The sequence below is a fragment of the Octopus sinensis genome, linkage group LG2 (assembly GCF_006345805.1).
Source record: "Octopus sinensis linkage group LG2, ASM634580v1, whole genome shotgun sequence".
Classification (NCBI taxonomy): Eukaryota; Metazoa; Mollusca; class Cephalopoda; order Octopoda; family Octopodidae; genus Octopus; species Octopus sinensis.
Window position 1 is genome coordinate 107631263 of NC_042998.1, and position 20536 is coordinate 107651798.

The 20536-nt window shown below is 34.4% G+C and overlaps 1 protein-coding gene across 1 annotated transcript in view; it reads right to left on the minus strand.

Moving 5' to 3' along the window:
- Positions 1 to 20536, minus strand: part of LOC115225579 (dynein heavy chain 8, axonemal-like) — a 220695-nt gene that overhangs the window by 75748 nt on the left and 124411 nt on the right. Inside the window, exons 50-62 of the mRNA XM_036498798.1 lie at positions 19705 to 19785; positions 18414 to 18480; positions 18053 to 18167; positions 17002 to 17100; positions 14584 to 14684; positions 13854 to 13994; positions 11239 to 11313; positions 10093 to 10263; positions 9099 to 9251; positions 7329 to 7436; positions 5667 to 5833; positions 3070 to 3256; positions 926 to 1033 (exon numbers count right to left, since the gene is read on the minus strand). Of these exons, the coding sequence (XP_036354691.1) occupies positions 926 to 1033; positions 3070 to 3256; positions 5667 to 5833; positions 7329 to 7436; positions 9099 to 9251; positions 10093 to 10263; positions 11239 to 11313; positions 13854 to 13994; positions 14584 to 14684; positions 17002 to 17100; positions 18053 to 18167; positions 18414 to 18480; positions 19705 to 19785 (1573 nt within the window). The remainder of the gene's footprint in view (positions 1 to 925; positions 1034 to 3069; positions 3257 to 5666; positions 5834 to 7328; positions 7437 to 9098; positions 9252 to 10092; positions 10264 to 11238; positions 11314 to 13853; positions 13995 to 14583; positions 14685 to 17001; positions 17101 to 18052; positions 18168 to 18413; positions 18481 to 19704; positions 19786 to 20536) is intronic.

Here is a 20536-nt window from a genome sequence, read left to right on the forward strand (position 1 = left end):
TGATAAATAAAAGGATACATTGTTAAATAAAGTTGATATTTTGAACTATAAAAACAATTTACAAGGAAGTGTCATTGACAAAAACATGTAGGTTGAGGCTTTACAAAATGCTTGCATTCTTTTTATTGTATTTCATAAATACATTTTACATCTTCACCAATGACTTATCTAAACATAACTGTATTTGATGTTCTGTTATGGGTTAACTATTAATTAAGTTTAATTTGATTGTAAAATTTATATAGATTGTATGTGTAGGTTTGTGAAATAATTTCTGATACAGGCACATGCTACAAATTTTGTGGGAGGGAACAAACAATTAAATCAACTCTGGAACTTGATTGGTACTTTATTTTATGAACCCTGAAAAGTTGAAAGACAAAGCTGATCTTAGCAAGGTTGGAACCAAAAATGTAAAAAAACTGAATTTTCTTTAAAGAAATTTCTTATACTTGTTCTCTATCTGCAACTTTTGTGAGATCACATGGATAACACATGCCCACATGGTCATGAGTTAATAACTTTACAACAGATATTATATTGTATCTGCTAGAAACAGCCGCTAAGTCTCCCTCAAATCACACCCTGATGTATCAAAAAATGGCACTTATGGACAAAGTAGTTATAGATGTATGAAAGACAGGATGATCATAGCTGGAATGCTTTTGATTAAGATCATAGATCTTGGTCAGAGATGAGGAAAACTGCCTATTTTCTGTGAGTGTAATTTTTATATTTGTATGAGATAATGAAACATTAGTTTGTTCTTATTAGACATAGAGATATATGTTGATGAGCTACAGGGGTATCTGTTGACAAGATACATATCTTCCTAGTTCAATACAAATGTTTATGCTGAGCAAATTCAGGACTTAGTGATTTATTAACAAATATTTGCCATCAATTTCCATAAGAAAAACCAAACCTGGAGCAGTGTGGAAAGTTCTTCAGTAGAGTAAAGTGTTGTGTAATCTTCAATAACAAGGAAATTGTTAATACAATCCAGATGAAGAGGATCTAATAAATTGCTTTCCTGTGTGGCAGAAAAAATAGATCAAATTATAAAATGGAAACAAAACAGCTTTTATTTACGAAGTATAATCACAGTGAAATGGTTGGAACCAGTAAAAGAATAGTTGATATAACTAATAAATACACCTTCCTAAAGTCTGAAAAGTATTTAGTAAAGATTTGAGAAAAAAGATAAAGTAAATTTTGTCATGAATATGGCAAAGACTGGAAAGGCAATCTGAATATTGAATATGAAGCATATTAAAAAAAAAGCTTAGAGAAATAAATGAAAAGGGCCAATGCAAGCATCTTTTTTTAATTAACTGAAATTTGCTTTTTAGTCTGATAAATTGTCAGAGGAGATGATTTCAAGAAATTAAAAATTAATCTTTCAAAGTTGAATTCACATTCTTGGAGGAAGGACAGTCTGAATTTTGTGTGCATGTTTATGGTGTATATACACTGGTGAAAATAAATTTAAGACCGATGATGAAAGTTCTATTTTTTTCAAAATATTTTGTTACTAACACCATACAAATTATTTTTATCTTTTACACCTTATGCAGAATTTATTTCTCTTTCAAATGATGTAGACAATACCTATTTTTATACAACTTGAAGAATTCTAATGCTAAATTAATACAGATGTTTCAAATTTACTGGCAAAATTAGTTAAAGACTATGTAATATGTATGCAAATTTTTTTGCCAAAATGGGTGGTCACACAACTAGCCTAACTAGTGTTATAATTTAACGTTATTATACAATTGATTAATAATGGGAAAACAACGTAGCCTCAGTCCAGTCATAAGAGCAAAAATTTTCGAACATCAGCAAGCAACTAAAGTGCAGTAAAATGGCTTGCGTGCAAGTGTGAAAGTTATACTCAGAGACTGGTCAATATAACAATCGGCAAAGGACTGGCGCCCCAAGAAAAACAATGGCGCAGTTGGGCTGTCGAATCTACCGACTTTTGGAAGGCAACCGAATGCTGACAGCCATTGACATTTGTAAACAATTGTCCAACAAGAATGGTGTTATTTTTACACCACAAACCGTCTGCAACCATTTGAGAGAATTTGGACTACATGGACGAATCGCTAAGAAAAAAGCCAATAATATCCGAAAGAAATCGACTCAAACACCTTAATTTCGCAAAAAGCCATGCTCAATGGACTGCCGAAGATTGGTGCAGGGTCCTTTAGAGTGACAAGTCACGTTTCTGTATATTTAGATCAGATGGTAAAACATACGTCAGATGTTGCCCAACTGAGGAATTCCATTCGAAATGCGTGAAAAAAACAGAACAGTGCAAGTGGGGGTGGGGTGTGATGGTGTGGGCGGCATTTAGTAGCTTTGGTGTTGGCCCTCTAGTTAAAGTTGATGGAAAGCTAAATAGTGTAGGTTATATGAATCTACTAAAGGATAATGTTGTGCCATATTTGTCTTACCAAATGCCTCTGGGGCTGTTTATCAGAAGGACAATAGTCCTGTGCACAAAGCCAAAAAGGTTATGGAATTTTTTGATTATCATAATATTGACATAATCGAATGACCTCCCCAGAGCTTGGACCTGAATCCAATTGAGAACTTGTGGAATTATGCTTCCAAAAAAGTTCATGCTAAAAAACTATCTAATCTAAAACAATTATTTGATTATATTAATGAAATATGGCAAAAGATTCCCATAGAATTTTGTACTCACTTAGCGAATTCAATGCCGGGGCATTGTTCAGCTGTTATGAAGAATAAAGGTTTTGGCACAAAGTACAAATATGTATCTTGTTCTTGTTGCTCATTTTTGCTACAAAATTATAATGATACAGTCTTAAACTAATTTTGCCGGTAAATTTGAAACGTTTATATTAATTTAGCATCAGAATTCTTCAAGCTGTCAGTGAAGTGATATGATATGATATAAATTATAAACTACTGAGCATCAACATAGTAGAAACAATAACAACAAAAATAAAGAGACAGCTGTAATAACAATGGTTGAGATAATAACAGCAACAATAATAATGTATCATTTTCCTAATTTTGCAATAATAAACTTACTTTAAGTATGAAGGCAACAGGAGTGTTCAAACTGCCAGCTTGTTTGACTGCAGTTTTCAGAACTTCAAACAGATCATTGCCAGTAAACCAGTCCATCTGTATAGTTGTAGTGTTGGTCATTTCACATGTTAACATATAAATGTCAACTATGTCACTGACTACACTACTGACTGAGAGGAGGTGACTTCTGTACAGGTGATATAATACAATAAATAGTAGAACTTAGGATTAATAAATACTTGCTGTGTGGGTGGGTGTGTGCATGCACACAGGGTTTTGAGTATTAGACAATTTTATAGAAAAACCCTGTGATAGAAATTTTGCATAAAATAATAGAAGCAGTCTGACACAATATTGTTTAAATGAGAAACTTATTGTAATCACAATCTAAGCAAACAAACAAATTGTTCATGCACAAAATGATACTTCAGAATAAATACCATTTTGTGTGAATTATCATACTTCAGAGATTCATTCAAAACTTTATCTTCATGTTTAGTTGTAATTTTTCATGCGCACATCTATTTTCTTTGATGATGTGCTTTTGTAGAGCTTCAAAAATCTCTTAAACAGGAGGTCAGCTGTTGAATCTGGTGTCGCTTTGGATTCTCAACCCTAATGGTCAATGATCAAAACCACACTGAAATCTCTGATCAACATCATGTTACTGACAACAGTAATTATTCACTCTTCCCTATCTCTCTTATCTTTTATTCAGTTCAAGTATCTTCCACTGGAAACAATACTTTATTACTCAGCACCCATCATCTGATACACACCACATAACCATCCATGGTAGTCATCTCTCAACTAAGAGCTTTGATACCCAATTACTCTCTCAGTTTAATTGTGCACTGCTTTTCAAGTAGGTTAACACTACAGAGCCATTAAATTATATTCATCTTATTTCTCTCTAACCTTCACAGATCTTCTATGCATAATAATCCATATCTCACTAACATGTAGCATTAAACTTCTTACAAATAATACAGTTTGCTTGTTGTTTAGTTAGTTCCACATCAGCTGAGAATTGCCAGACCTATGATCAAAGGTGCTCCAGTTATGATTATTCTGTGCTTTGTTGAGTTATTGTGTATCTAGGACTACATGATCTAAGTTGTACTTTTTTAAGATAGTAAAATGTGATATGAGCAAAAATTGCTTGATATGTCTGGCAGGTTGAGTGGTTGCACAGAGATTTTCTTGCTGGCTCATACAACTTGCTTTCTACATGAAGAGAGGAACACTTTGCTACCAACAGAGACAACAGTTCTCAAAGCTTCTTCCACCCTTTCTATAATTTAGCTACTATACTATCACTACAACCATCTGAAGCACCAATTAGATTGCTTAATCAACTAGGTAGTTGGGTAACCATGTTGGCTGTACCTACCAAGCAGTTTATAACTTTATTTTATTGGTACTCTTATCGTGAACTACTCATATACGTTGATCACATATCAAGTTCTGCTTTGCGGTCATTTTTTTTTTGTGTACTTATTTTTTACACCGAGTACACAAAATTGAATTACTATGTACTTCCTTTTTACATGGATGCAGGTAGTGGTGTGTAGTGTTGTGTTGCTTCACAACCATATGGTTCAAAGTTCAATCTTACTGGTTATCACTGGTAACTTTCACTATAGCTTTGGGTTGATCAATATCTTGTGAGAGGATTTAGGAAACTAAATGGGAGTCCATTGTATCTACATGAATTTGTACACATACACACACACACTTGTGTGTGTATATCTTTCAACGACGTATATTGATAAAGGATGTAAATATTAATGAAATAAAAAGCAAAGTAAAAAAACTACTCCTCAAATGAAGTCCTTTGCAAGAATGATACCCTCTACATTGAGTTATAGACATGACAATGTCAATCTTGCCATAATAGTGGATCCGTGATTTGTCCATTGGAAACCTGTAACCAACAATGCTATTGTTTACAAATTGTAATATATATATCTTTTATCTTTCATCTTGTTTCAGTCATTGGACGGCAGTTGTGCTGGGACACTGCCTTGAAGTATTTTTACTCGAATGAATCAACCTCAGTACTTATATTTTTATAAAGTCTGGTACTTATTCTATTAGTCTCTTTTGTCGAACTGCAAAGTTTCAGGGATGTAAACACATCAACACTGATTGTCAAGCAGTGGTGGGGGACAAACACGGACACAAAGACACACAGACAGACAGACAGACACACACACACACGATGGGTTACTTTCAGTTTCAGTCTACCATATCCACTCACAAGGCTTTGTTTGGCCTGAGGCTATTGCTGAAGACATTTGTCCAAGGTCCACACAGTGGGACTGAACATGAAACCAAGTGATTGTGATGCAAACTTCTTACCACACAACCACACCTGTGCCTATATATTTAAAAAAAATAATATTGAGAAAGGCCACAGTAAATCTATTATTGAATCTCATTAAACTTAGCTGACTCTTAAACCATAATTAGTTGCCACAAAGTTCTAAGTTCAATTTTCAGAGACAACTTGCTCCCTTTAATGTTCCAAATATTTTGTATATATGTTATTTTTATGACTATTGAAAAAGGGTAGAATTAAATAAAATATTTACCTGTCAGAACATGTAAGGACTCGATGAACTTTTGTAATTTGGGAAATTACATGTTCAGAAGGGATTATTTGAAGGGGTCTCTTAGGATGATCCGAATTATATATGTCAATATGTCTTTGAATGGTAGCTTCAAGTGAGTACAGACCTTCAGTCTGATATAAAACATTCTGAAGAAACAACAATAGGACAATGTTATATTGTCATTATTATTATTAATTATTATTATTATTATTGTTATTGTTATTATTATTATTATTATATTATTAAAATTCTGCTGAGGTCGACTTTGCCTTTCATCTTTCCAGAGTTAAGCACTAGGGTCAATGTAATCAATGAACCCCCTCCACTAAATTTCAGGCCTTGTGTCTATAGTAGCAAGGCTCATTATTATTAAGAACCTTTATGTTTTGAGTTCAAGTACTATCATGGTTGGCTTTGCCATTTATCATTCCAGGGTTGATAAAATAAGTACCAGTTGAGCACTAGGATCAATATAATCAACTAGCCTCTTTCCTCTCAAATTTTGGGCATTGTGTCTATAACAGAAAGAATTATTATTATTAAGGTAGCAAGCTGGCAGAATCATTAGTGTGTGAAACAAGATGTTTATCAGCATTTCTTCCAGCTCTTTACATTCTGAGTTCAAATGTCATTGAGGTCAGATTTGCCATTTGTCCTTTTAAGGTTGATAAAATAAGTAGCAGTTGCATAAAAGCTGCTGATCTTGTACCAAAGTTATTATCATTATTAAAATGCAACATCCAAATGTAGTTGATACCAGTGCCTCCTGGCTGGCTCCCATACTGGTGGCATGTAAAATGCACCATCTGAACATGGTCGATGCCAGGTCCACCTGACTGGCTCTTGTGCTGGTGGCACGTAAAAAGCACTATCCAAACGTGTTGATGCCAAGTCCACCTGACTGGCTCCTGTACCGGTGGCACATAAAAAGCACCATCCAAACATGGTCGATGCCAGTGGCCCCTGACTGGCTCCCGTGCCAGTGGCCCCTGACTGGCTCCCGTGCCAGTGGCCCCTGACTGGCTCCCGTGCCAGTGGCATGTAAAATGCACCCACTACACTCTTGGAGTGGTTGGTGTTAGGAAGGGCATCCAGCTGTAGAAACATTGCCAGATCAGATTGGAGACTGGTGCAGCTGCTGGCTTTCCAGACATCAGTCAAACTGTCCAACCCATGTCAGCATGGAAAAAGGATGTTAAATGAAGATGATTTATGGTTTCCTTTCATTATAACTTTATCTCAGTGCCTTAGTACCGGGCTTCTCCAAAGGCCAACAGTAGCAAGGGCACTTTTGTTTTGCTGTGCATGCTAAAATTATCACAACATTTATTTTATTTTAGATGAAGAGTACTTTCCATAGTATATGGGATGTACCCATCAAGGTTATCTTTTGAAGTTCATAGAGATTGGAGTTACCAAGGAGTTGCTTAATATACTTCTCAGCTCCCTTCTTTATCATTCCCAAATGCACCAATTACTACTAGTATTATCGTAATACTAAGCTTACACATTTTTGTGATTTCAATTCGAAGATCTTATATTTAAAATAAATTGATAGAAACATAGAGCATTTCAACAGAAATTTGGTAACAAAAGGGTTAAATATGAAATACTGAAGGAATAATAAAAAAAGGTTCTTACATTTATTGGTTTACCGAGCAGAGGAGAATGTGAAGAGGGTCTATTTCTTGAAGGAACTGTGATAAAATATCCAATATTTTTTGTGGTGATAACAATGTCAGGCCATTTCTAAACAGAAAAAAATTGAAGAGAATAGAAAATTAGTAATAAAGCAAAAAATTCTTGCAGAGGCATGAAATTTAGATATATAAATGACAAGATAAAGGAGGATTGTGTGATATTCATGCTTTTCTAAAGTAGTGTAATTGAAATAGTTACAACTGACAATGAAAATAGATCAAAAGACAGCTCTTGGAGAACTAAGTGTAAGATAGTGTACTAAGCACAAGACAGTAGTGTAGGATAGTGTACTAAGTGCAGATCATATAAGACAATGTACAAAGTACAAGATATATAAGACTGTACTAAATACAAGACAATGTATGAAAGTTTACTAAGTACAGATAGTTCAACATTGTTGACAGCTACATTTAGTGTAAAACAATGTAGTATGCACAAATAGTGTAAGACAGTGCACTAAGTATAATGCAATGCATGAATACAATACTGTGCAAAAGTTTCACTTTCTCATAAATTTGTCAGAAGGCCTCCAGGAAAGTGAAAGGACCCATATTACATGACAAAAATAGTGAAGTTTGGGGGTAAGAGTCTGATGCTTTGGGTAATCGTTCAGGAAAGTTGGTTAAAATTGACAGTAAATAGTGCCAAATACATCCAGTTACTGAAGGACAATTTGATACTAGACTTGAATGAAGGTGTGATTTTTCAGCATGGTGGAGCCCCATGCCACAGATCATGTGCAATACAACAGAGTCTGGCTGATGAAGGTGTTACCATATTGAAAGATTAGCTAGCTCAGAACCCTGACTTAAATACCAATGAGCAAATGTGGACAGAACTAAAGAGAAGAGTTCTTCAGAAGAATCTACACAATCTTGAAGAGTTGTGCGAGTTCAGCCACAGAGAATGGCAGCTCATACCTGTGAAGATGGTAAAAATGATGAAGGATTTGTACACATGTCTTCCCAGGTACATTGAAGCAATTATTCAAGCTAAGGGAAGCCACATGAAATATTAAGAACGTACAGTAACTTCTTGAAATGAACATTATGTAATAAATTTTCATTATAGACATTTTTCTGTTTTAAAACACTGTATTTTGATTGGTTTATGTGAGGTGGTCAAAAACTTTTGCATGACCATTTTTAGTGGTCGACTTGCATCTTCTCCTCTCATTCAGAACCCCTGCTACAAAATATAATGATTATGTATGGAAATAACTCCAACAGGGCCAATGTTTCATCTGTAAAAAATGCAATGTGGAACATCCATTTATAAGTTGGCAATTAGTAGAAATTTACAATAGTTTAAAGTGGCCAAAGACTTTTGCACGGTACTGTATGTATTAAGTTCAACTTCCATTTTATGATAATCTATATTTGATGATGATGCAAGATAGCGTAGCAAGAACAACTTAGTGTAAGATAATGTAAGGAGATGCAAATGATAATGTAATATAGTAAATGAAACCGACACTTTTATTTCAATGTTGGATTTCAATTACAAATAATACCACCACATTGCTGTGGCAATGTAGAAAGTAGATAACAATTCCACAAATTTCATGTTCTGCAGATAGCTGCACAGCAACAGATAAGAATTATACTCTATTGTTATCATCATTAATAGTTGACACCACTACCATCAACATACAGATTATCATAAAATGTAAGGTTAACTGAATAAGTGAAATGATAAAATACTACATACATCATTTACAACTGTTCTTAATAACTGCTTGAAGAAGTTGTGATCTTCATTTCTGCACACTGAGTCCAGCAGTACATTCTGGATGTCATGGATCAATAACAAGATGATAAAATTTTCATTGGTCCTTTCCTTCAAAGGAAGTTTAGTCAATCCCTAGGAAAATATTTCATCAATATTAGATTCATAATAAAAACAATTATTATCATGAGTATTTAAATATTTTTGGTTCTAAGAAAAGTGATTCTGAGTCAATGCTTTTTTTCAATGTAGTACATTAAGCTAGACTGCTGTTCCCTCTTACTGAAAACATTTTCATATTCTGGCATTAAGAAGGAAACAAAATCATTTTTTACATGAAGTTTAATTACAATTAAATAAGGCGTGGAGAGGAATTAACAGATGTTATTGCCAAGAAAGTGGAATTAAGAAATCCAAAGATTCTAGTGCTACATTGATATGATATTGCTTCTGTTACTATTCATAACAACAACATTTTCCCTTTCATCATGGGATGGATGTTTTTTCTTAAGAATTTATATATTTGTAGAGAAACTGTAAAATGTCTCTGCCAGTCATGTAAGAGCTGAACCTATTTTTCAAACAGACTGAGATAAGCTGTGTTATGTGTCTTAAACTAGAGATAGAACATAATCGACTGTAGTAATGATTTGAACTCATGAGTATTTAGTCAGTAACAAATGTAGAGGCTGACATTTTATGTCAAAACCTTCATCTCTGATAAAAAGCATATAAAATATTCGCTTCTCTTTCATAGCATACAATCATACAGTACCTCTTCTGCTTATATTTCCAACCAGATTCATGTCACTAGAGACCACCGTCTGTCTCTTAACTATTTGGTCAGTACAAAGACCACTGCAAGGAAACCAAAGCTACCAATTCTAGTAACTACTTTACTTGGTAACTACTCTAGCTACTTGATGCCACTATAGTTCTTTAGAAAAATCAAATATTTTTATACAGTATTACCAACCTTAAAACAGTGTTCTAAACTTTGAATGGTGAACATGTAATGTGTGGAACCTGGTAAAGAGGACAGCTTTAATGTTGATTGTAAACCAGACAGTAGTTGGTAGGAAGCTTCAACAAGGTTATTGAATAGTTTTGTGTCAATATTTGGTAGGTTCTCTCCATTCACAGCTGTCTGTAACAAAATATTCAAAAACTGAAAAATTTACTGCTTTATATGAACTCTTTATGATAAGAAACTAATTATCTGATAGGAAGGTATTGGTGATGCTCATAGAATCATTCAGCACTTAGTTTAATTCAATTAGATTCTAAGTTAAACTTAGAGTTGGCTTTTGCCACAGCTGCTGACAGATTCAGTAGATTATATCTTTTTTCAATTGATATCAGCTCAAGAGAGTTATCTCTCATTCAGAAACTGAATTAACTACTGGCTGTATATAGATCAACTTTTATTTCTATACTATGGTAAATGATTGAGACAGTGGAACATTGGACAAAATATTTTATATACTTAAGTTTTATCTTTCATAAAGCTAAGTTCAGAACTCTTAAAAGTTTTTCCTCATTCTAAATCTTATAAAATCAGTCTTTTTAATATAATGCCCTTCTGGTATCTTGACGAAATAAGAACATCTACTCTATCTGCATTTGCAGAGGAAAGAGAGGTTGAGTTCTATTTTATAAAGCCCTTATACTATTAAGAGATATCATACTCTCATTGGTTCAAGAAACTGTTAAAAAAAATGAACGAGCAAATCATTAAACACACATTTCATTTGTGTTTAAATTGTCAATACCAACTATCTAAGTTGTTCTTGCATTGCATATTGGATTACAAATTCTCACTGTCAAGTTCGCTACACTTTTTACTTATTTTAATTTATCTGTCATCACCAACTGTCCAACTTGGTATTTCTATATCCCATATTTATAAGTCATTACCTACTGTTTAATTGACTACTCTATGTTTGTTTGATCACAACAAACTTTCTTAATTTGATACTCCTGTATCCCACATTAGTTTGATTGCAATTCATATTTATACCCTATCTCTCTCTGCAAATATGAATTGTGAGATTGTTACTCCCTATCACTGTTTACACTCCAACTCTCTAATATAAAAGGAAAATAACTGTGAAACATCTACCTCAAGTTTTTTCCCCAAAATTATTGAAAGATCATTTTCTTCAGGTTCTGGCAAATTGAATATTGCAAATTGACGCTGCAATAGAGAAAAAGATAAGTCTAAAATATTATTATTAAAGTGAAATGCTTTATTGTAATATTTAATCAGAGAATGATAGTTGACAGTGAAGTTGATAAAATGTGAAACATCCAATGAAAGAATTATTGGTCTGTATCCTGTCATTAGCACTGGACTCTCAAATGGTCCAGAGCATCCAGTAGTAATTAGCTACCATGAGATAAACACAACTCACTGATATAAGAAATAGAACATCACTAGACGATTAGCAAGCATTTTGTCAGTATGCAATACTAAGGACATGAAGAATATAATAAGAAACTGCTAGAGTTCTCAATTTCAGGTTAGATTCCTTAAATGTCATGGTAATTCTAGATTCATTGGTGAGACAACTGACATAGGCTACAGATAATAGTTTATCTGAAATAGCGTAGAGTTGACAACTGACACATTGTGAATGATGTTTGATGTGAAATAGTTTTTTTAGAATTGATAGCTGACAGAAGATTTGTATGATGATGATGATGATGATATTAGTTATTCCTCATCTATGAGTATTATTTCCTCTTTTCAATGATGGTATTCTGGTAAGTAAGAAGTCATATCTTTGCATGCATATTGATGGATAAGGCAACCACACTAGTGCTTATGCTATGAAAAACGTACCCTAGAAATAGATGAGTGGCTGATGAGAGCTGTACAAGTCATGTACAGGGATGCTATCAGTAAAGTGAAAGACATCAATGAGTATAGCAATAATTTCAGAGTATAAGTAGGAGTTCACCAAAGATTGGTTCTCAGCCTACTCTTGTTTATCATAATCCTCCAGACCATAACAGAGAAATTTAAGACTGACTGTCCTTGGGAGCTCTTCTATGTAATGTCTGGTTGGGATCCTTAGAAGTATTAGATAGCATCTGTTACCAAGGTAACCAAATCAGCAGTGGAGGAGGATGCTCTGAGAGCATAGCTGCTAGAATAAGAATGGGCTGGGCAAAGTTCAGAGAGCTGCTACTTTTGTTGGTAACACAGAGATTCTCTAACAGAGTGAAAGGCAGATTGTATGATGCCTGTATATAAATAGCCATGCTACATGGCAGTGAAACATGGACTGTGACTGTAGAGGCTTGGAAGAAATGAAGCTAGCATGCTCTATTGGATGTACAATATCAGTGTGCATGTATGACAAAGTGTGTTTTGAGAGAAAAATTGCGTATAAGAAGCAGCAAATGTAGTGTGCAAGGGAGAAGACTATGTTGGTATGGTCATGTGATGCTAATGGATGCAGACAGTTGTATAAAGAGGTGCCAATCTTTAATTGTGGAGAAAACCTGTGCAAGGGGTAAACTCAGAAAGATGTGGAACAAAGTGGTGAGAAATGATCTTTGAATACTGAGCCTCACAGAAGAGATGACAAATGACTGAGACTTGTGGCAATTTGCTGTGCTTAAGAAAATATGTTGAGCTAAGTGAAATTGTGGCCATCCACATATACATGCATATCCTTTATGGCCATGCCTCCTCCCCTAACACATTATTTAACTTGTCAAAACTATCTCATCTTCCTGACAACCTACTGCAAACTCCTCGCCTCTCCCTTACATACCTATTTGCACACTCTCCATGCCCTTATAGATCTTCCCTACCCTCTGCCACCTCTCCAATTTATCTCACCATCACTTGCTACAGTCATGCCTTCTCCATCTCTAAATATATCCTATCATACTCTCATAGAACATCCTCATCTATCTCCTCTGTACAATTTATAATCCCCACCACCACTGTTCCATCTGGGTAGACTGTCATTCATTTCCAACACCTATTTCTCTTTCTCTCTCACTCTGAGTATCTCTCTATCTTTCTCCCTAACCCTCGTCCAGCTTCCTTCTCTTTCCTTGTTCTATGGGGTAGCCAAGTACCTCCACTATAGTAAGACAACTATCTCTGTCCCTCTATTATATTCAACCTTCTCTTTGCATACTGCCACTTCCTTCAATTCCACTCCCTCTTTCAACTAAAAGGTTTTTGTCTTGCAAGTTACTTGGCAACCCCATTGGTGCTGGTGCTATGTAAAAAAGAACCTGTGCTAGTGCCATGTAAAAAGCACCTGGTACACTATGTAAAGTGGTTGGCATTAGGAAGGGCATCTAGTTGTAGAAGCCATGCCAAAACAGACAATTGGAGTCAGTGCAGCACTCTGGCTTACCAGCTCCTGTCAAACCATCCAACACATGCCTGCTTGGAAAACAGACATTAAACGATGATGATGATGATGATGATGATACATTTTGTAAAGCTGTAGGTGTTAGGAAGGCATCCAACCATTGAAACTATGCTAAAATTGAGACACTGGAGTAAGACATGGTCCTCCTCCCTGCTGGATTCTGCCAAAACCTCCAGATCATAGCAGGATGGAAAGTAGATGTAAAAATGATGATGATGATGGGAAGAGGTTGGTGTGGCAGACATATGTACGTGCAATAGTCTAAGACATCAATTTTTGCTCAACTTTCAAAATACTAAAATGTGTATAATTTCTTAAGGGATTTTTTTTTTACCAAAAGTCTTTGATTTAACTGTTCTAGACGAGGCTCAGGATGTGTCATTTCAGCAATCAAACAAAGATCTTCAATAAATTTCATCTCAAAAGGTGAACTTGGGTCATAAATTATTTTTCCATCTAGTAGTTGACGTAGAAACTGAAATTAGAAATCACAATTCAAAATTGCTGAATTCTGATGGTGTACTATATCACTGAAAATCAATATAAAAAAATTAATGTCAACAGATCAATATTGATCTGTTGACATTAATTTTTTATATATATTTTCAATGATATTTTTTATCTATTTTCAATGAATCAATTCCTGATTGAGTCATTTTCACAAAGGTTCTCCTTGTTGGTACAACACTGAACATGTATGTATTTTAAAATAACCATAATATAGGATATTTAGTATTACTATATTCATAAAGTATATTTTACCCTCACCTCACTTGATTTCAAACCATCCAACCCATGCAAGAATGGAAAATGGATGTTAAGCAATGATGATGATGTTGACGATGATATATAAAAATCATTTCTCCTTTAAGAAAAAAACCTTGCAATTATAGAATATATGTAAAAAGGTTACGTGACATTCATGCATTTCTTAAATATATTAGTTTTTTCTAGTTGAAATGATATTATGTGTACTAGGATCCAGAGCAGGACTTCAGACCCTGGTTATTCTAGAGATTATCTTAACATTGACACATACATTATTAATTAAATTAACTGATTACCTCGTTACATCTTTGGATACCAAATTGGTCCTTTTTGGGAATATTGATATCTTCAATGAATACTGCAAGCTTCTTCTTGTCTTTAGCTCCATGGATGAAACCTATGAAAAGAACAATTTCTAGTCTTACCGTAGATTTGTAATGTATTGATATTACCTACCCCAATGGAAAGAAATACTTCCGTATCTTTTCCTATTAGCTGACACTCAAACAAAAAGAAAGGAAAACTCAGAATTAACAAGCATAATTGTCAGGAATGTCACATAAATGAATGTAAAGACTTAGTTACTATATTGCAATAGCTATGCTGTCCTGCTACTAAGAGGAGCACACTACTGCATCTTCTCTAAATACACTGATGACAAAGTCTTCAATATTACTCCAGTGGGACATTACATAATATCATTTCATCAATAACTTTCTGAGAACACCAGTAATCATTAGTTCTCTGCCAATAAAACCAGTGATGTGACTCCAGCAACAGAGTGCTAATTATGGTTAAAGGAAAGCATTGGACAGAAAATAACAGATATTGATATAAAAAGTGTGGATTAAACAAATTCCAAAACTGTGTTTTTGGTGATGCTAATAATAAAAGAAAAACTAAGTTTTGTCTTTTTCTCTTATAAGCTGCTATCATCATCATCATCGTTTAATGTCGCTTTTCATGCTAGCATGGATTGGATGTATGACTGAGGGCTGGCGAACCAGATGGCTGCACCAGGCTTCAATTTTGATCTGGCAGAGTTTCTACAGCTGGATGCCCTTCCTAACGCCAACCACTCCGAGAGTGTAGTGGGTGCTTTTACGTGCCACCGGCACAGGGCCAGTCAAGCGGCACTGGCAATGACCTCACTCGAATCTTTACACATGCCACCGGTGCGGGTACCAGTAAGGCGATGCTGGTAACGAACACGCTCGAATGGTGTTTTTTATGTGCCACCGGCACAGAGGCCAGATAGCCACTCTGGCAACAATCATGCTTGGATGGTGCTCTTAATACCTTACAAGCACGGGGCTTGAGTGCCAGTAGTGCAATGCTGGTAACGATCACGCTCGAATGGTGCCTTTTAAGTGCCACTGGCATGGAAGCCGGTTAGCCGCTCTGTCAACGATCACACTCATATGGTGCTCTTTGCACTCCGCTAGCATGGACGCCAGTCATCGAATTTGATTTTGATTTTTGATTTCACTTCAGTCATCTGGTTGTAATGTAACATAGTATATTGAGCTAATCTGAAATAAATATACCAACCTGCTTCAAAAATTAGATTTGTGTCAAAGGAAAAAATCGTTACTTTTCTATCATTAATAAATTACTGTAACTGTTCTCTCAGTCTTTAAGAAATTTTGGTTTTCTGTAATATATAGTTAGAATCCAAAGGTCTAATGGTCAACATGTTAAACACCAAAGTACTTGTTAGTAAGACAGAGTACAGAATCTGTGTCATATGCAAAGTGCTTTTGCTTGATATGTAGGCAGTGAGTTACATAGAAACTTGTTACTGAATGTCCAGTGTAAACAGTGGGTACACACAGTGTAGTGGTGGTGGTGGAAGTGGTGACAATGAAGAAGACAATGATGATGCTATTTATATTTTGAAACCACTGTTTCTGATCAGTTGGTAGAGTAGTTTGTACTTTCTATTTCCTGTTCTGGTAACCAAAAGAGAAAATAGTGCTTATATCAATTCATACCTAATTGCAGTTAAACTATGTAATTAAAAGGTGTAGGCATTATTGCCAGGTATGTGGGGCAGTTTTTAGCAGTAGAACAATGGCTGTTAATAATAATTTCAAACATTGGTATAAGGCCATATATCTTTAAAAAGCTATGCTGGAATTAGTATGATCTCAGCATTTGACTGGTATCCACTTTATTTTAAAAGAGTGAAAAGGAAACTTAATGTTAGCAAGATTTGACTTCAGAATCTAAATGTACATAAAAAAATATACTCCAAAGAATTTTGTCCAATAGTCTACCATTTTTGCTGCAATAATGATATTAGTACTTCATGTACAAAAATACTTAGTGAAATGAAAGTGTAATTAGACAAAAGCAAGAAGTATTTTGCATAAGGATTTAGTGTGATGTTAGAGACTTTTGACCAATAAATGGGTATTATCTTATAACAGAGTGGTGGATAAAGTACATGATCAAGAATTCACATACTTCAGTTGGCTCACCTACTCTATGATGGGGACAAGATTAAGCATAATTCTATATTCCTTTGTTTATCCAGCTGGGCAATACTTATTAAGATGTCTGTGAAAGTTATTGCGAAGACTAGAGTCCTCTCTAAAAGGAATATTTATCTCTCATTCCACTTAATTCTATAGAAACTGTAGTAACTATACTGGCCTTAATTAGTGTCATGTTTGGAAAAAGAACGAAGAAACCAATTTATCAAACCTTACCTTGTCTGTGGATGATACTGGAATTGAAGAAATCAAACAGCTGTACTGTTGTGGATGAGCCACTAGACACAAATCTTTTCAAAACATATTCCTCTGAATCTAAATATTGAAAATCCATTTATACACTTAAATTTTTATAATGAGATTATTATTGATTTTGATGGAATAACATTTCAAATCATTTAACCTCAAATTTAATCTGTTAACTTCAAACCTAATCTGTTAATGTCAAATTTAAAATTTAATCTCAATTTAAATTGTTAACATCAAATTTCCCCTGATAACCACAAACCTCTTCTGTTAAACTTAAACTTTGCCTTTTCTGATCTATAAAATGCTACTATTTAAATGGCTTGATCACTGTCTGTTGGATTAAAAATTTAGAATCTTGCATGAAAAGAAAATCTGTGAGTTCAAACTAAATAGGTTGAAGGCTGAAATATTTAGTTGAGGAGATGTGATAATATTTATGGCCTTTTTATAAAGCAAAAGAGACATATATTGAAATCAGAGTGGCTTACTATGAGCTTACTTCTTTGTATGGCATTCATGAGAAATCATACCTTCCTCAAAGTGCCTGCTAAAGCACCCCGTACCTTACTTATGGGTTCAATCATCATGTCATGGTGGAATTTGAACTTGTGATCTTTAGGTAAATAGTTGGTACATCAACACTTTAACTTTTCGGCTGGAATACTTTGAAACAGTATGCTAACAACATGTCGTGAGTCCCTTAACCATATGGTAGTTTGGACCTCACTATCCATGAACTGGGGTCAATTCAACCAACTGAGTACCACAAAAACCTACAGAGGGATTTAAAATTAGCACTGCATGTTACAGAAACATTTGTGAATTTTATGGAGCTCTTGCTGCTTGTACCATAGTTTTTTTTAATAATATGGTGCCTACATAGAATACGTAGACGACTGAACAGACCAGTTTATAGGAGATGGATAGGTAACTCTGATTTGTAGTCAGTAATCTGTTGTCATAGTAACTGTATCAGCAATGACTCAATAACAAAAGCAACTGGAAATCAGAAACTTACCTAAACTCGACATCAAAGCATTAATTAATGATGTTTTACCAGAACCTTTGGGACCAGTTAACAAGGAAGGAAAACCATGAAGTATGAAGTTATTTATGAAGTATTTTATAGGAATCTGAAAGTAAATATTAAATAAGAATAGAAAGTAGAATATTAAATAATACACTAAAATACTAAACAGAAATCTGATAGTAGGGTTCTGATCGTAAAATATTAAATAGAAAATTAAAAGTAAAAATATACTATTTTTAATGTATGTAGATAGTTACTCCTCTTTGCATAATATATATGCATATCCCATACTGCTCTTAGTGTATGAAGATAGTTACTGCTTTTGCAAAATATATGTGTGTATACTTACTGTTCTTTGTGTGTATACAAATTCTCTGCTGAAGTTATCTTGTATAACCGGAGACTCTTCAAGTGATCTAGAAAAATGAATTGTTTTAAATCTGTCAAATGCATTTTCAAAAGTTCAAAAACTAATTAATATATCTACTAAAGATATAAAAAAATACAACTTTCTAATAACATTTCTCCATGAAGGATAAAAACTATTTAATTCAAATAAGTATTTGAATATCTCTGCATTCATTAGTGAATAATACAGATCAGAAATCAATCTAAGTGAACTGGCTCTGTATTCTCATTTCTTTTTTCTCATTTGAGGCTATTTTAATTAAAGACATCACTTAATGTCTTTAAGAAGAGTATGAACATCAGAAAATCATTAGAATAAAATACAAAAGACACATATCAACTTTACTAATACAAAAAGAAGGAATTAATATCTTTTGGTGAATTTCTAATTATTGTCTCTAAGCATTTATCTAAAGAAGTAATAAATTCATCTCATCACATCATGTGAAACACAGAAATACAATTAAAATGAAGTATGTTTAAGTCTTTTTTTCTCAGAGAATAATCTAAGATGAAGTGAAGAGTATATTATTTTATTCTTTTACTGTTATTGGACAATAGTGATGCCAGGGCACCCACCTGAAGGGTTTTAGCCAGTTATGTTGATTGGTGCTTATTTTATTTTTGTCAATCTTGGAAGAATGAAAAGCAAAATTGACCTGGGTCAGCTCTGAACTCAGAACTTTACCAAATACCTCATGCTCTCTCTATTGTTTCTGCCAATCCACATAAAAAATACTGGTGCTGATGCCATGTAAAAAGCACTGGTGTTGATGCCAAGTAAAAAGCACCCAGTGCTCTGTGGAGTGATTGGTGTTAGGAAGAGTATCCAGCCATAGAAACCAAGCCAAAACAGACTACGGAATCTGGTGTGGCCCTTGGCCTTGCCAGTTCTTGTCAAGCCTTCCAAATCAGGCCAGCATAGAAAGTGTGGTCATTAAATGTTGATGATGATGATGATGATATTCTTACAATTTAGTCTGAGAAGGAGAGCACTGCCCTTGGCCTTTACAGGTACTTCCTGATGAGTGAGAATTATGCTAAGCCTGAGCAGCTGACCACCACCCACTCCCACTCCCACTCCCACAGAAAAACAATATAAATGGAAAGAGAACTGTAGGACTAGTCTGAATGCTTGCACCAGAATAAACTCTGCTAAAGGCACCCAAGAAACAGGAAGTGGTTTTAAGTGATACAAAGTGAAAGAAATGAAAACTTCTTGCTAAACCGACTTGATGTTCCAATTTTCCCATTCTCCTGATTCATCAACAAAATAGTCAAATAAATAAACATCATTTTCATCTTCGGGTATTCTGAAATAAAGAAAATTCCTTATTAATTTTATTAAAAAAGAAGAAAATGATATTTAAAATCAAAACTATTTCATCAGCATATATCAATCAATCTGCATGCCTGCCTACCTACCTATCTATCTGTATGTGTGTATCTCATTCATTAATTTTCTATGTATACATGTATGTAGGTGCACATATGTGAATGCAGAATCACACACATATGGAGAGAGAGAGAGAGAGAGAGAGAGAGAGAGAGAGAGAGAGAGAGAGAGAGAGAGAGAGAGAGAGAGAGAGAGAGAGAGAGAGAGAGAGAGAGAGATGAACAGGCTGATAAACTCAGATATCCATGGTGGAACTTGCCAGCTTTATAATTTTCCTCTGATGATGATGAATCACAAAGGATGAAGAAGATCTGAAAAATTCATAATAAAAAAAAAATGATAGTTGTGTCTTTAATACAATAATCCACACATGTATATGTGTGTGTGTGTGTCTATGTTTGTGTGTGCACATAAATACACACGCATCTTACATTATGAAAACTCTGCTTATGATTGAAGATGTAATTGTATTTATTTATTTTTTTTTTCTGAAAAATTTTTCAGAAATTTGAAATGCATCACAATTTATAATTTGGAAGTTAATATGAAAATAAGTTTTCCATGATGGAATTCTTTCATTATGGCAAAGCTTTAGGAATGTAATCCTTCCATAATGTATGTGTATGTGTGTATTGAGCATTTGCATGCATGCATGTATATTGTATATG